The 16657-nt window shown below is 50.3% G+C and overlaps 2 protein-coding genes across 19 annotated transcripts in view; one reads left to right on the top strand and one right to left on the bottom strand.

The window, feature by feature from the left end:
* GCC1 (GRIP and coiled-coil domain containing 1) overlaps positions 1–16657 on the top strand; it is a 59407-nt gene that overhangs the window by 722 nt on the left and 42028 nt on the right. For 15 of the 18 annotated variants that reach the window (XR_013552845.2, XR_013552837.1, XR_013552840.2 and 12 more), the window contains exon 2: positions 5271–5375. Coding sequence is in view for 1 of the 18 variants with exons in the window: in XM_060633031.3 (XP_060489014.2) it covers positions 7550–8581; positions 9560–10855 (2328 nt within the window). In the remaining 17 variants the exon portion in view is untranslated. Of the gene's footprint in view, positions 1–5270; positions 5376–7110; positions 8582–9559; positions 12400–16657 lie in introns of those variants that run through there. The other 3 variants (XR_013552843.2, XR_013552849.2, XM_060633031.3) reach the window with 3 other exon arrangements.
* On the bottom strand, positions 689–4067 carry ARF5 (ARF GTPase 5). The gene is made up of 6 exons (XM_060633034.3): positions 3870–4067; positions 3251–3331; positions 2789–2898; positions 1946–2017; positions 1278–1403; positions 689–1175 (listed from the first exon to the last, which is right to left on the bottom strand). Exons 1-6 carry the CDS (start codon positions 3934–3936, stop codon positions 1089–1091), a joined length of 543 nt encoding a protein of 180 aa, XP_060489017.1. The 5' UTR covers positions 3937–4067; the 3' UTR covers positions 689–1088.

Raw genomic sequence — 16657 nt, 5'->3', positions numbered from 1 at the left:
ATTCAAAGAACGGGCAGAGCAACCACACTTGGAGAATAGCCCACACTCCTGGTTCCATTCATATGCTTTCTTATTCCCCGTGGTGGGAGTAGGGGAGTAGAGGGCAGGGTTGTCTTCCCAGGTAGAAAGAGTTCCAGTGCAAGGTGAGGAACTGTAATTTGCAAGGCCCTACCAATGTTTTACAGAAGAAGGCTAATAGACTACGGGTGACAGAATCACCTGGGTAATCTTTAAGATGCATATTCTTGGGCTTCACACTGGTCCTGATGAATCATATTTTCTAAAGGTTATCTCGGGACCCTCTTTTTAATAAATATCCCCTCCCCCTGAATTTTAATGTGCACAGTAACCATGAAGAGCCACTGCTCTAAGTAGCTAGGAGATGGAGAGGAACAGGAAGTGTGTGATTTACAGAACCATGAGGTAGAGCCTGTTATCCTCAGCAAAGGCCCCCTGGAATTGGGGAGTGGAATTTCCTCCACTGGAACCCCCGAAGTACCGTATCCTCAAGAACAAGGAGGGAGAGGCTGAGCTAGGGGAAGGCAGCGATATGCGTGTGCGCGCTGGGGGGAAGGGGTTGGCTGTGCAGCCTTAGCGTTTTGAGCCTCCCCCTGTCATATTGTCCCTTTGTACCCAACAACCCAGCCTCCCCCCAAACCCCGGCTTCTAGGCTACAGACAACACTGTGTACAAACCACAGCAAATTTATTACTCAATATCCAGTGCCACATCATAGCACCACCCGGAGCCCTCACCTTCCCTCCCCATCTGGCCCCAAGGGTACACCCAAAATGGAAAAAACAAAAGTAAACCCAGATCCCTGCTCCTCCTCTGGAAAAAGGGGCCTTAGCCCTGGAGGTCCCTTCCACAGGCTCCAGCAGGCAGGAGAGTGGACCCCTCCGTGCCCGGAGAGCGAGGCTCCAGGCTCCAACGACAGAGAGAACATGCAGGCAGGAGCAGGAGCAGAGGCCTGTGTCTGTGGGAGAGGAGGAGTGGGAGGGAAGGGCACTGCCTGAGGAGTCCGGGAATCTGGTCATCCCGGGATGCACGCGGGAGCTTCCGGGCAGCAGGGGCCGGCCCCTGGTTTGCTAGCGCTTCGACAGCTCATGGGACAGCCAGTCCAGCCCATCATACAGGCCTGTGCCTTGGGTGGCACAGGTGGCCTGGACGTACCACTGTGGGGAGAAGGAAAGAAAGGTCAGTAGCAGGGAAGACAAGGGGATGCCTTTCCTCCTGGCCCCAGCCTGTGGCTCCCCTGGGAGAGGCAGGACCCTCACCGTGCGGCTGCGCAAGTGCTGCAGCCCCAGCTTGTCGGTCAGCTCGCTCACGGGCATGGCATTGGGCATGTCCTGCTTGTTGGCAAACACCAGCAGCACCGCATCCCGCAGCTCGTCTTCCTGCAGCTGAGAGAGACGAAGGGGATGGAATCTGGAGCCCTAGCAGGGTCTCCAGGCTTCCTCTTCCCTGCTGTGGAGGGAGCCCCCCCTTCTACCTTCCAGCATATTTGTGGGGAAGAATGCAATATTGTGCAGTCTGCTGCTGAACACAAGACGCAGACTCATAAATCAGCTTGAGGCCATCTGGCCCGAAGTCCAGAGCCTTTTTCTAATGACTTGCCCTAGTCAAAGTGACAACATTTCCAAATGGAAAACCAAGAATGAAGAATGTAAGATGAAGTTTCTCTCCACGACATATAATCCTCCTTTCCCTGCCAACTTCTCAGAGGCGAAGCCATAAGAAATCAGTTTCCTGACAAGGAAAAAGTCAGTCCTATACTTTTCACCTGACTCAAATTCAAAACAGGGTGAGATACTCCTTGTGTCGGTGTCACAAAGAGAAACACGTTCAAGGCCTGTGAGGCATTTCCTGACTTTCACACTGGCACAGAGATCTCAGAGCTCTGCCTCCAAACCAGGGCTCAGTTCCCAGTGCTCTAGGGGCTCACCATCTTCTGGAGCTCATCAGCAGATTCCTGGACCCGCTCTCGGTCATTACTGTCCACTACGAAGATGAGGCCCTGGGTGGGAAGGAAGAAAGAAAGGGGGAGCAATTACTCCCACCTGGGACATACCCTAGTCTGGCTTTCTTCTTCCCATCTTTGTATCCAAACCCTTCTCATCTAAACTTTCACAAGGCTCTGCAAACATCCTGGCACAAACTGGAGACACCCTGCCCGGGATACAGCCTCTGCCCTCAGGGAAGCAGTGTGGCTAGGAGAGGTGCAAGGGAACAGGGAAAGACTTGATGAGACTTAAATGAGGCAGCATGAGGGCGCCTGGCTGTTTCGGTCGGTAGTATGTGTGACTCTTGATCCTGGAGTTGAGTTGAAGCCCCACACTGGGGGTAAAGCTTACTTAAAAAAATAAAATAAAATAAAATAAATAGGGGCACCAGGGTAGCTTAGTTAGTTAAATGTCCACTCTTGATTTCTGCTCAGGTCATGATCTCACCGCTCCCGAGTTTGAGCCCCTTGTCTGGCTCTGCACTGACAGCACGGGTCCTGCTTGGGATTCTTTCTCTCAAAATAAATAAATAAACTTAAAAAAAAAAAAAAAAGTAAATAAGACAGGATGGACCCAGAACCCTGCTTGTCAGGAGAGTGTAGGGTGGCTAAGTCTCAGAAGACTAATAATGCCAGTTCTGAAGGACGAGTAGAGGCAAGCCTACAAACACAGATAGAAGGAGGTGAAGGGTTTTTTTCCTGGCTTGGGGGCCCAGCCTAGGCCAACATCTCAGTCTTTGCAGTCCTAACACCTTTTCTCGTGGGGTTGGAGAGCCCCATCCCCACCTGAGTGTTCTGGAAGTAGTGTCGCCACAGAGGCCGAATCTTGTCCTGGCCTCCCACGTCCCAGACTGTGAAACAAATGTTCTTGTATTCCACTGTTTCCACATTGAAGCCTGGAGATAATTGGAAAAAAAAAAAAAAATGAAAACAAAGTCCTGAAAGAAAGGAACTCACTAAATCTATGTAGAGTCATCAGAGACCTAAAACCAGGAAACGATCAAGTCTGCTGGGAACAGAACCCCAGAGGACCTGCAGTCCACAGACCAGGCGGGGCTAGGTCGCATTCACCCAGCCTCCACACTATCCAGCAAGTAAAGGTAACTGTGACCCACTTCTCAGGTAGCCGTGTCTAGTGTCAGGGTCAGCCCCTGCACAGAGATAAGGGCCTCAGGCAGAATCGCGAGCAGACCCAGAGAAGGCCTGCCGCCAGCCTCCCGCTCCTCCCGGCCTCGCCTCAGAACTCACCTATGGTGGGGATGGTGGTGACAATCTCCCCCAACTTCAGTTTGTAAAGGATTGTGGTCTTGCCAGCTGCATCCAAGCCAACTGCAAAGGAGAGGGGCAGAGGGCTGGAGACGGGAGCGAGGGAGCCCTCTAGAGACCAGGGAAGGGGAGAGGCCAGGACAGCCGATGGAGACGGGGGCGGAGAGCCCCTGCGCCTGCAGGTGCGCGCTGTTATCTGCCTTCGAGGCCTTGAGGGCGGTCTGATGGTGAACACCAACTCCAGCCCCAAAGCGGGCGAGGGGCTGAAGAGGGCTAGTGGGTAAAGGGCATAAGAGGAGGGCCACGCTCCTTTTAAAAGTCGTCTCCAAGGGCGGAATCCTCCCTTCTTACCAGCCGGGCTGGGGCGTAGGGAGCTTCACCCCACCCAGGCCCGCAGCTCCCAAGCTCAGGCCCCGGGGTCGGCGCTGCAGACCGCGAGCCGCCCGAGAACAGTGACCCCGGCGGGGGGTGGGGGTGGTTAGGAGGTGGGTGACTCAGGGTCAGAGACCAGGCTGAGCCGGGATCGGAGGGATGCGGGGGCGGGAGGACTCCGCGGGGGCCGACGCTCCGGTCCGGGCCGCGCGCGCTTGATCTGCCTCACCCATGAGGATCCGCATCTGCTTCTTCCCGAAGATCCGCGAAAAGAGCGCGGACACGGTGAGGCCCATGGCGGGGCCGGGGGAGGGGGTGCGGGCACGGACGCGGGGTGCGGGCTGGAACCGGCCGGCTGCTGGGGGATGGGGCGCAGCAGCAGAAGGAGGAGGCTCCGCCGCCGCCTCCGCGCGTCCCGGCCCGCCCTACGTCATCGCGGGCCCGCCCCCGCCAGGGCCCCGCCCCCTCCCCGCCCCTTCCCCACCCCCAGGCTACCTCTCCGGCAAATTCTGAAGCTAAGCGAGTCCCCGCATCCTTGCTGAATCCGGCGCCGGCTTTAAAGAGTGAAGGGTCTGGGTCTCTCCGTTTCAAGAGCGCTGGCAGGTCTATGGCTGCTTCACCGGCAGCCCGAGCGGGGTCGAGGAAAGTCTCCAGTGCTCCACACGGCCCCCGACCCCTAGCTTAACTGGCCGGCCTTTCGGCTTTGGTTTGTCGCGTCCAGCCCACCCTGCGCTCCGGTGTAGCTTTTGCGAACTAGCATTATCGACTGTATGCACCACCCTCCGAGGGGAGCGGAAGGTCGATGCAAGTATCTTACTCCTCTATTTGGCCCTCTCAGCGCCCAGAGAGAGGCTTTGAGCGTGGCAGGTGGTTCAAGTGACCCTAGAATCTCGAGAGGAGTGCGCCGGAGGTGGAAAAAGAAGGTGCCCTAGTGCTAGCTGGACTTCTTGGTTTTCCAATCAGCAGAACCTTCTCCTGCGTGCTGGAGAACTCCACCTTCGCCTCCATGGTTCCAGACACAACACCTTTCAGTTGATCCACGCAGCTTTTCTGAAGCTTCTTTACTTTCCCACAGACCTGAGAATCCGGATTTTTAATGCACACCTATCCAGGATTTTATGAGACTCTTGTGGCCCTAGACTCCAAGAGCTTCAGAAGTAATTTCCCCACTCAGCAACAGAGGGGAAATAGCAGGAAAGGAATTTAAGTTTCTTCTATGAGAGAGGCTGGGTCAGTGCCTGGCACATAATACATGCTTAGCAAATATGATACTTGCTGGTTTGAACGGACTAAAAGGATGCTCACTGGAGCAAGGACAAGCGATTTGAAACCGGATTGCCAGTTGGCTTCTGGAATCAATTGCTTATGAACTGGACATGGTGAGGTGAGCTGAGAATCAGAAAACCTTCATTAATTCACCTATTCAACAAATATTGAATGCCTACTATGTACCATTGTTCATGTCTCAGTTCAAATCTCACCCCCCCCCCGCCCCCCTTTTGAGGGTTTGGCTTCAACAATCCTCATAACTTGTTATTTTCTGTAAAAGGAGACCAATATCTGCCCTATCTCATGAGGTGATGGTGAATATTAAAATTATGAGACTATCTGAATGTTCTGTATGTTTCAGGTGGATGTTATCTGGGCCACTAAGAAATTGGGTCTGAAAATACCTCCAGGGTCTGTCCCAAACTGACCTGAAAAGTCTGTAAAGAGAATACACTTTGGGCACCAGGTAGGAGTGAGTCTAAGACTTTCCTTTACTCTTTAGCCATATACTTGCATTCCTAAGAAGGCTTTTTACAAGGTTGAAGAGTGCATTTAAAAGAGTTCCAATATAATAACACAACTAGAACTGACTGAGTCAGGTCAGTTTTACATCTTGAACTTACTTATTTATTTATGAGGGGGTAGGGGCAGAGAGAGAATCCCAAGAAGGCTCTGCATTGTCAGCACAGAGACTGATGCAGAGCTTGATCTCACCAATGGTGAGATCTCGACCGGAGCTGAAATCAGGAATCAGATGATTAGCCGACTGAGGCACCCCAATCTTTAGCTCTTTTAATTAGACTCTTTTTCTCCATCCCTGTTGTCATTGCCCTATTTCACTATCATCTCTTCCTCAGGACAGAAATAGCCTCCTTACCAGTCTCCTGCCCCTTGGTATCTTTACCCCGTCATACAAATCTTGATGATGCTACTCAATATTAAAATCCTTTAGTGTCTTAGCACTCAAGATAAAAATTGAAATGCCTTGGGGTACCTGGGTGGCTCAGTCGGTTGAGTGTCTGACTTCGGCTCAGGTAATGATCTCAGAGTTTGTGGGTGCGAGGCCCATGTGTGGCTCTGCTCTGACAGCTTAGAGCCTGGAGCCTGCTTCAGATTCTGTGTCTCCGTCTGCCTCTTTGTCCCTCCACTACTTGTTCTCTCTCTTTCTCTCAAAAAGTAAATAAACATTAAAAAAATTAAAACAAATTAAAAAATGCCTTAATTTAGGTACCTATCTATTGGGCCAGCCTCATCTATTGCCACCTCCTTCACCCTAAGCTACGGCCATGAAGTGATTCTCAATGCTTCCTGGGTGAGCCAGGCTCTCTGATGCCCTAGGAGTCCTTGCAATCATTTTCCTCTGCCTGGAATGCTTGTTTCCCTCATCTTTAGTTAGATCACTACACATGCTTCAACAACCCAAGTATTTTTCCTGAGAACCTTCTCTTCTTACTCTAGACAGGCCTCCCTCCTAACTCCCATACCACTTTGAATAAACCCAAACATAGTCATGAGAGCAGGACTTGTGTTTGCACCTCGGGTTTTTCATTAGATGGGGGATCCGTGAGGGCAGAACCTTGTCTCTTCATGGTAATCACCAGGAGCAGCGCTTGGTATGTTGAGAGTTGGACAGATATAGATAGAATTCCTAGCTGTGTGACCTTGGGCATGTTATTTAGCCTCTGTGTCTCATGTTTGCACCCACTGAGCAGAACAATTGTAAGGGCTAAATACCAAAACTCTTGCGAAGGTCCTGAAATATACTTGGCACATAGGACGGAGGTCTTGGCTATAGGGTGCCGTCTACATGCATTTGTTGAATCAACACAACAGAACTCAGGAAGGGTGCTAATAATTATACTAGATGCCTAGGAGTTGCCAAAACTGTCCCGTCAAGGGTTGAAGTTTTCGTGTTCTAAAAGGGAGTCTTAATTGTTGATCTTTAGAGACAAAGGTGCTGAGCCGCAAATGCGGGGCCGCGTCGCTCATCCGGGTGTTTGGTAAGGACTTAGTGCCATGTTGCCCACTCTCTCTCGCTCATCGTAACCCTAGGGTACTCCACCAAACCATAATCACTCCCGAGTTTTTGACTTCGCGGGCCCTGCGTTCAAAGCGCAGCTACGCTCTGAACCGGCTCCCTCCCACTCCCCCGGCGAGATAGCCCCACCCACCTCGCGCCCGCTGGGGGCGGAACCTGATGCGTCGCGGTGTCGTCACTTCCAGCGGACCCGGAAGCGTCGTTCTCGGGCAGCTCTACTTAGGAAGTCTTGATGGGGTTACGTTCGGTTTAAACTCTTGGCCGATCGTGGGCTGAGGGCCGTCTGGGACTGCTGTGACCCGGGCAGGCAAGGAGCTCGGAGCAGCCTCTGAGACAGTACAGGCGAGCCCTCGCCGTGTGCTGCTCTCGTCCCGGCGTCGCCCCGCCTCTAAGGTAGGACCCGCCCCCACCCTCGGTGCCTGGACCTGGCGGGCGCTTCTGCTAGGCTGCACCATACCCGGCATCCGGTCTCGGACAGCTAGGAGGAGCGGGCGTGCGGCTGTGGGGACAAGTCTCTTTTTGTAGTTTACTGTCCCCGCCAGGGTCTTCGCGACCCTCTTCTGAGCTGCCAGAACGCTGACGTCGAGTAACCCGTTCTGAACATGGAGAAGTTTGGGATGAATTTCGGGGGCGGACCGAGCAAGAAGGACTTGTTGGAAACCATTGAGACGCAGAAGCAGCAGCTTCTCCAGTACCAGGCACGTCTCAAGGATGTGGTCCGTGCCTATAAAAGCTTACTGAAAGAGAAGGAGGCTCTAGAGGCCAGCATTAAGGTGCTGTCGGTATCCCATGAGGCAGATGTGGGCCTCACAGGTGTCCAGCCTCCAGGCCTCACTTTTCCTGACTCTGTAGATGACCGATGCTCCACTCACAGCGAGGATAGCACCGGGACCGCCACCAGCTTGGATACTGCGGCCAGTCTCACCAGCACCAAGGGTGAGTTTGGGGTAGAGGATGACAGACTGGCTCGTGGACCACCACCTCCAAAGTCTGAAGAGGCCAACGGGTCGGAGAGTGGCGTCAGCAGTAGCAGTGGGGATGGACCGTCTGGGGGTGGGGAAGTGGACAAACGACTGCACCAGCTGAAGACTCAGTTGGCTACTTTGACCAGCTCTTTGGCTACAGTCACCCAGGAGAAGTCTCGCATGGAAGCGTCTTACCTGGCAGACAAGAAGAAGATGAAACAGGACTTAGAGGATGCCAGTAAAAAGGCAGAGGAGGAGAGGGGCCGTCTGGAGGGAGAATTGAAGGGGCTGCAGGACCAGATCGCAGAAACCAAAGCGCGGCTTATCACCCAGCAGCATGATCGGGCCCAAGAGCAGAGTGATCATGCCTTGATGCTTCGTGAGCTCCAGAAACTGCTGCAGGAGGAGAGGACCCAGCGCCAGGACTTGGAGCTTCGGCTAGAAGAGACCCGAGAAGCCCTGGCGGGGCGGGCATATGCAGCTGGTCAGATGGAAGGGTTCGAACTGCAGACCAAGCAGCTGACCCGTGAGGTGGAGGACTTGAAAGGTGAGCTGCAGGCTCTTCGAGATGAGAAGAATCGGCCTGACCCTCGGCTGCAGGAGCTTCAGGAAGAGGCCGCCTTCCTGAAGAGCCATTTCCAGGCTCAGTTGCAGCAGGAAATGAGGAAGGTAATTATTGCTCCAAACATTAGTCAGTTAGCCTGGAGTGGAAAATATTAGGGTATTTTTCTCTTTGGTAATTAGAACCAAGGGGCTGTGCTGTCAGGTTTTGATGCCATTCAGAAGGTTCCACCTTGAGCCCTGGGACATCTGTTCTGTGTGGTGTTGACGGTGTCCACAGAATGTGCTTCCAACAGGATGTGGGGTTTCTCAGTGTAGGCTGGTTTGGAGCCAGACACCTCTGAACCTCTGGGCATTGGCGTCTTACCAGCCCTGCTCTGTGAAGCAGTGTCGTGGCAGCCACGCAGTGAAAGGTAGTGTGTATACCATAGGTATATGCCTATATTTAGATAGGCCGTGGTGTATGCCTATAGGGAGGGGGGCGGGGGGGGCGGGGCAAAAGGAATTTTTGCAGAAGTCACCTCTTGTAATTGCTTCCGGTCAATTTGCCTGTTCTGGAAAGGTGTGCCATTTTACAGTGCTCCTTTCAGTGTGGAGAGAGAGAGAGAGATCCAACTGCGTTTTGAACTGCGGGAATATTGGGACAGGAAAAGAATGTCCTGTGATTTCTTAGTGGGATCTGGGGAAGCAGATGATAAACAAAAGTCACACACTTCATGTGCGAGCTTGGTGTATGATGGGGGAAAGTGGAGGCGCTAAAGCAGAACAACAGCAGATACACAGAGGTTCTTAATACTGTTCGGTTTATTGTTGGGATGAGCACTGGGTGTTGTATGGAAACCAATTTGACAACAAATTATATTACAAAAATGCCGTTTGGTAGAATGTATCTCTGGCAGCAGAACCCAGGCAGGTTATAGGAACTTTGGTTAGCTTCTGCATCAACAGAAAAATCCCCGGTTCCCATTCTTGCCAGGCCATTCCCATCCTATGACCCTTTTGCTCCCTTCTCTTGCTTTCTCAAAGATTGCCGTAGGGCTTTGTGACTTTTCTGGATGCGTTTCCATCTGCTCCGTTGTTTTCCAGACAGCCCTTGCAGAAGATCAACTACGCCAGCAATCTCAGGTGGAAGAACAGAGGGTGGCGGCCCTGGAGAATCAAATATCCGAGGTGTCGGAACTGCTGGGCACCTATGAGAAAGCCAAGCAGAAGGACCAGCTGGCCATCCAGAAGCTAAAGGAGCGCATTCTGCAGCTGGACCTGGAGAACAAGACCCTGGCTCTGGCAGCCTCCAGCCGGTCCCCTCTCGACGGCCATGGAGAGGAGTCCAGTCTGGACGTCAATGTCCTGAAGGATAAGATGGAGAAGCTGAAGAGGCTGCTGCAGGTTGCAGCCAGGAAAAGCCAGGTGACCCTGGATGTGGAGAAGCTCTGTGACCTGGAGATAATGCCCAGCTCAGAGGCTGCCGACGGGGAGAAGGCCTCTGTGCTCTACTACCAACAGGAGCTGAAACAGCTGAAGGAGGAGTTCGAGAGGTACAAGATGAGGGCCCAGGTCGTCCTCAAGAGCAAGAACACCAAAGACGGTAATCTGGCCAAGGAGCTGGAGGAAGCCCAGGAACGGCTTGCGGAACTGAAGGAGAAGTATATCTCCCTGCGGCTGTCCTGCGAGGAGCTCGAGCGCCAGCACCAGCAGGAGGCTGAGGACTGGAAGCAGGAGCTGGCCCGGCTGCAGCACCTCCACCGGCAGGAGCTGGAGCGCAGCCAGCTGGACTTCCGGGACCGCACGCTGAAGCTGGAGGAGGAGCTGCACAAGCAGCGGGACCGGGCCCTGGCCGTGCTGGCCGAGAAGGACTTGGAGCTGGAGCAGCTGCGCTCTGTGGCCTTGTCCTGCGGGCTTCCAGGGCGCAGGAGCCCCGTGGGTGGCGGGGGGCCCGGGGACCCGGCTGACGCGTCTTCCCCAGACAGCCTGACCCAGGCGCTGCAGCTGGCTGCGGCCAGTGAGCCCACTTTCTTCCTGTATGCCGAGCAGTTGGCCCGCAAGGAGGTGGAGATCACATCGCTGAGGAAGCAGAGACACAGGCTGGAGGTCGAGGTGCATCAGCTGCAGGACCGGCTGCTGGAGGAGGGGGAGCGCCATCGCGAGGAGGTTGGAGCGCTGCAGAGCCACATCGAGAAGAATATCCGGGACCAGAGTAGGGAGGGAGCCAACCTGGAGTACCTCAAAAACATCATCTACCGCTTCCTGACCTTGCCTGACACCCTGGGCCGCCAGCAGACGCTCACGGCCATCCTGACTATCTTGCATTTCAGTCCAGAGGAGAAACAAGTGATAATGCGTCTCCCAACCAGTGGTAGCTGGTGGCCTTCTGGCAAGAGATGATGCCATTTTCACTGACTCCTGAAATTTCTGTGCCTCTTACGTGGGAAGGGACAGACTGGTTTCTACCGCCTCTTCTCTTACATTATCGTTTTTTTCTTCACTGTGTATTGAAATGGGAGAGTCTTAATTGTGGGACGGGATTTTTCTGCCAAATGCCATTAATGCCACATTATCCTGGGGCCCTAGAGATACTGGAAGAGTCCCAACATCTTGGGGTGGTGTGTTTGTGAGGGGAAGAGGGGGCGAGAGATGAAGGTTGAGAAGTGCCAAAGTTGGGGAAGTGGTGAGAATCTTTTAAAATAAGACTTTTTGTTTGAGTATTATGCTCCTAGCGCAGAACCAGGAGTAAATGTGACTCCAAAGGGAGTTCAGTTATTTCTAAACACTCTCGGGACCAGCCGTTTACTCCCCATCTCATCACAATCTGAGTCTGGTCCACCACTGCCCCAATTTTCTGGGGACGTAAATCCAGGCTGGAGAGGGATCAAGAAGTTTCAGATAGTGACAGATTGTCCACTATTATCCACACATTCTTCAGTCCTGGAACTGGGAGGCTTGGTCTAGTTGGGACTGGATAACGACCTAATCTGGACAAAACACATCACGGTGACCATCCTGTAGGGGGCGCTGAGCACCACTTCGGTCTTCGGGATTTCCTGAGTAGCCTGCTTTTGGCCTGGGTAGGGATATGTTAGGTCTCTCACATTTGACCCTGCCTTAACCTGTCTGCCTAAGAGTGGGCTGAGATGAATGACTTTGCTGTCTTTTCCTCAGCGTTGAACTTTGATTAAGAAAAAAACCCGAGCTTCTTATGAGAGTGGTCAGATTGGGAAACTCTGACCCTGTCTGGATACAAAGAAATAGCTCAGAGATTTACAACCTCGCCCCTCCCCAGCTGTTTCTGCCCTTATAGGACAGGGAAGAGGAGGGGGATTTGCTGATTCCAGAAGATTGCTGTGACTCTCACAGGAAAGTGGTGGAAATTCAGCCAAGGGCCTGGAGTAAATTCATTCTGGCTAAATCTCCATGTCCCTGCAGCCAGGGTGTTCATGGGTTACTGTCACCAGGGTATTTTGCCTTTAGGGGTTAATATAGTTACAGTACACAATCCTTGTCTTTCCTACATGCGTCACTATAATTTTCCCTCCTTCCTGCAATTTTTTATATTTGGTCTTGTGTAAGTAGGTTTATTCTGCACTTCAGGAAAGGGGGCTTCAGGCATCTGGAAAGGGGGAACTCAGAAAAGTTGGGTTCAAACAGTATCAGTTCCCCTATTTTTTCCTTTCCCCATCTTCTCTTGCTGGTTATAGAGATCTTTGGACCCCAAAGACCGGTGCTTTGCCACTGACTGGACTAATGTATATCCTTCTGTTATGTCATCATAGAGATCTGCTTTGTGAGGGTTTGGGATGCAGGAGACTTTGATGAAATGTTCTCATTGGGAGGCTGGGTGACCTGCACTATCTATAAATAGCAGACTTAATGAAACAGATGCGATGTGTCCAAGTGATAAACTGTGGAATCATTAAATCTGAACAGCCTGACCTATGTGCTTTCTTAATGGTATACACACACACACACAGAGTGAATGTAAATAGTGAATGAAAAGGATGGAAATAACATGTCTCCATGCTTTACCTCAATTACAAAACAAATTTTTTAGCCTGGAATTACGGGTGTTTGTGTGTAAGCAGCCACACTGGAAAAAGCTTTCTCATGGGTTTAGTGAGCAGGCTTAAAACTTCCATAATTGCTGCTTGAAACTTTTTAGAGTTAATCCGTTTATTGAACGCTTTATTATGCTTCAAGTTAGGGTTCATGGTATCCTGGGAACGTTTCTCAGGATTGCAAGCTAAAGTAAATCATCATTGTCATCTTTTAATTGATCCCCTTAAATGTAGCTTATATTCTGATTCCTCTCTCTGGTGGTTTTGGACAGCATAGAAAGATCCATAGTCCCAGCTGCTTTCCCAGGACTAGTAATTCCGGGGCTTTTGACTTTTGAGTAGATACCACATGGGGAAAGAAGCAAGTCAAGTTTTGATTAATAATTAAAAAATAATTTTTTAATGTTTATTCGTTTTTGAGAGACAGAGCACAGTAGTGTGGGTCAGAGAGAGAGGATCTGGAGATCCTCTGAAGAGAATCTGAAGCAAGGTCCAGGCTCTGAGCTGTCAGCACAGAGCCTGATGTGAGGCTCGAACTCATGAACTGTGAGATCATGACCTGAGCTGAAGTCGGACGCTTAGCCAACTGAGCCACCCAGGCGCCCCTCTGATTAATAATTTTTAAAGTATTAATATTCATAAGCCTGTGAATGCTCCCAACTGAAATGGATAAAGCTTGCTCCCTTCCTTCCCTTAAGAAGTTCATTGTCTTCCCACATTTTCCTCCCAAATATGTTTTCCAATTACTTGACTGGTTTTCTGGTGCTAGATACTCTAAGGAAAGGGAAAGAGAAAAAGAACTGAGATCAGATACAGAGAAAAATGAGTTTTCTCTTGGTCTCAGTTCCAGAATATCAGTGCACGAGGTGTGTCAATAAAGTAAGGAGACAACCTTACTTTCATTTATTATCACACAAATCAGGAGGATTGCTGAGAATAGATGCAGGGAGAAGGGCAGGAAGGCAAGTTGATGATTCTAAGGGCTTTCTGCTTTCCTTTTTTTCCTCTTGTTGGGCACCTCCTCTCTGGGAAAAAAATCGCCATATAATCACGCCCTGGATGTAAGTCCCCCTCTCTTACCCAGTACTCTAAGGCTCTTCCTTGTCTTGAGAAGCTGCCACTATAGGGTTGTGTTTGCTCACTCTCGCCAACTGCGAGCACCACGTCGAGCCGTTCACCCCTGTTAGGCCACACACGTGTTGTTATCTTCCATTTTACAGATCAGGAGAGTGGCTGAGATGTTAAATTTGTCCAAGACAATGTAAATGGTGGATGCCTGAACCAGGTCAGGTTATCCAATGCCTATTTAATCTGGGTGTGTTCCTGTCTTCTCAGGACTTGGGAGGGTCAAGGCCTGTCTCCACAGATGACTACTAGGGATGGAGAGACTGACCTCTAGGTTGAACTGGGCTGGTTCAAATGGAGAGATAATCTCCAGCTATAAATTGCAGCCAAGAAAATTTGCTATGCTGTAGAATTAAACAGGCAACATTGGTTCTTTATAAAAAGCCCTAAAAACTTCCCTGTTCCCCAGGTTCTAGATGACAGCTAATATTTAGGACCCAAAGCACTCTAACAAAGCAAAAGGAGGGCTGAGTACCAGCTGTTGCCCTGGTGGGTTCCAACTATAGCCTCTTGTAAAGCTGGGGACACAGCTTGGGGAATTAAAAATAGAGCCCTAACGAATGGGTCACTTTACCTCATCTTCAATCCCCTTTGCCTCCTCTCTGTTTTCGGGGGCCTTGCTAGGCAGCCTTACCTCAGGCTGATGGTTTTGGAGCAAAGAACTAGGTTCACACATTCTGGGTGGAAGTCTCAATCCAATCTCCTGCCGGTTCTGTGACCTTAATAAATTAATCTTCCTGAACTTAATTTTCTTAACATGGGGATAATAATACCTTTTCAGGGTTTTTTCCTCATCTTAGAGAAAAATTAAGGAAGTAACGAACCAGCATAGTACGTACCCAAAACAAAGTAGGTTCTAAACCGTGTTAGATTCTTTTTTCCCAAGAGTATTTAGGTGGCAGAATGGAAGTTAGACTGAGCTCTCTGGATTTGAGTCTAGTGATTCTTAGCCACAAATGTTGCTGTAAGCAAAAAGAAATAACAATGGCCTTTTGTGGAGTGCCTGCTATGAAGCAGACTGCTAGCATTTTCCTACATTACTTTACTTAATTATCACCACAATCTTGTGAAGCATATCTATTTTGCAAATGAGGGCATGGAGGCTTGGCAAAATAAAATGAATTGCCAAAGGCCCAGGGCTAGTAATGACAGACTCAGGATTTAAACACGTGTGGCCCGGTCTCTATCTGTTCTGTGTCCCAGCAGAGGGCAACGGGGAAATACTGGAAATGTGTGGCTCGCTGAGAGATTTAGGGGGCTGTGTTTCTGGAGGCAGGGGAGAAGGGTCACCCTCTCTGCACTGGCAAGTGACTGTCTTCTAATTTCTTAGAAGCCTCATTCTAGCCCCGCAACGGAGCCCTTTCACCCCGAAAATCATGAAATGGGCTCGTGTGTTACAACTCAGTTTTATGTGAGTTTGGGTAGTGACGGCCTGTTTTTCCTGGGACCCTGATCTCCTGGATAACCCAAATGTCGAAGGTTCTGACAACCCACAGTGCAGGGAGCCCCAAAAAGCAAAAGCCACCAAGAGGCTAATGACCCACCTAACGTGGCAAACTCTGTCTTTTCACTTAAAAAATTTTTTTATGTTTATTCATTTTTGAAAGACAGAGACAGAGCACAAGCAGGGGTGGGGCAGAGAGAGAGGGGGACACAGAATCCGAAGCAGGCTCTAGGCTCTGAGCTGTCAACACAAGTCCTGACGTGGGGCTTGAACTCACAAACGGTGAGATCATGACCTGAGCCGAAGCCGGATGCTCAACCGCTCAACCGACTGAGCCACCCAGGCGCCCCTCTGTCTTTTCACTTTAGCAGGTAGACCTTCTCTGGTTCCCTGTACATTTGTCTGTCCCTATAGGCTCTGGACAAGGGACCAAATGTTCCCTTTCATGTTTGAGAGTATGACTCTGAAGACTGACACCACTTCATACAAATGTTACTTTTTAAAAATGTTTTATTTGTTTTTGAGAGAGAATGAGAGAGAGCGAGGATGAGTGGGGGAGGGTCAGAGAGAGAAGGAGACAGAGGATCTAAAGTGGGCTCCACGTTGACAGCAGAGAGAGCGTTATGCGGGGCTCCAACTCACACACCCTGAGATCATGACCTGAGCTGAAGTCAGACTTTCAACCGACTGAGCCACCCAGGAGCCCCTATACAAATACTACTTTTTATTAAAAACATTTTTTTAAAGTTTATTTATTTTTGAGAGAAAGACAGATTCAAAGTGCAAGCAGGGGAAGGGCAGAGAGAGAGGGAGACACAGAATCTGAAGCAGGCTCCAGGCTCTGAGCTGTCAGCACAAGAGCCCAACACAGGACTCAAACCCATGAATAGTGGGATCATGACCTGAGCCAAAGTCGGCTGCTTAACTGACTGAGCCACCCAGATGCCCCTACAAACATTACTTTTCAAATGTAGATTACACATATATTTTTTTTATTAACCGGGGGTGTGCTGTCCACTCTCAAAATATTTTGGAGGTTAGTATTTAGAGTAAAGCCCATTGTCTTTCTAGCACCCTGGGACTCAAATTCTTTGAAAGAGTAAGCTAGGAAAGGCTGACTTCTGAAAGAGATAAAAACAGCATGCCGATTCTGTGGTCACCTGTCTTTGGGACCCTGGGGCCTTTGCAACTCACTGTTTTTAATCTGTTAGAGAAGAAGCAATGCATTTACATAGTTTTTCAGTTATTCTAATGATCAAACCAAACAATGCGTTGCAAGTTCTTGGAAAAGTATAAAGTACTATAAATTGCAGTTAATATTAATGTCTGACATTTTTTACACTAGATAACACAATGCAATGATAAATTAACTACATGTGGGTGAAGTGTCACCCACCCCCCAGCCTGGCTCCCCCATCCCACTGTCTCCCTAAGAAATATAGTCATATTCTCAAAAGGATGAAGTGGGGGAAAATATTAATATAAGTACTGATTTGCTACTGTTGCCATAACAAATTACCGCAAACTTAGTGACTTCAAAATAACACAAATTATTATTTACCAGTT

The sequence above is a fragment of the Panthera onca genome, chromosome A2 (assembly GCF_046562875.1).
Source record: "Panthera onca isolate mPanOnc1 chromosome A2, mPanOnc1 haplotype 2, whole genome shotgun sequence".
In the NCBI taxonomy this organism is placed as follows: domain Eukaryota; kingdom Metazoa; phylum Chordata; class Mammalia; order Carnivora; family Felidae; genus Panthera; species Panthera onca.
This window is presented reverse-complemented; position numbering and strand designations above follow the sequence as displayed.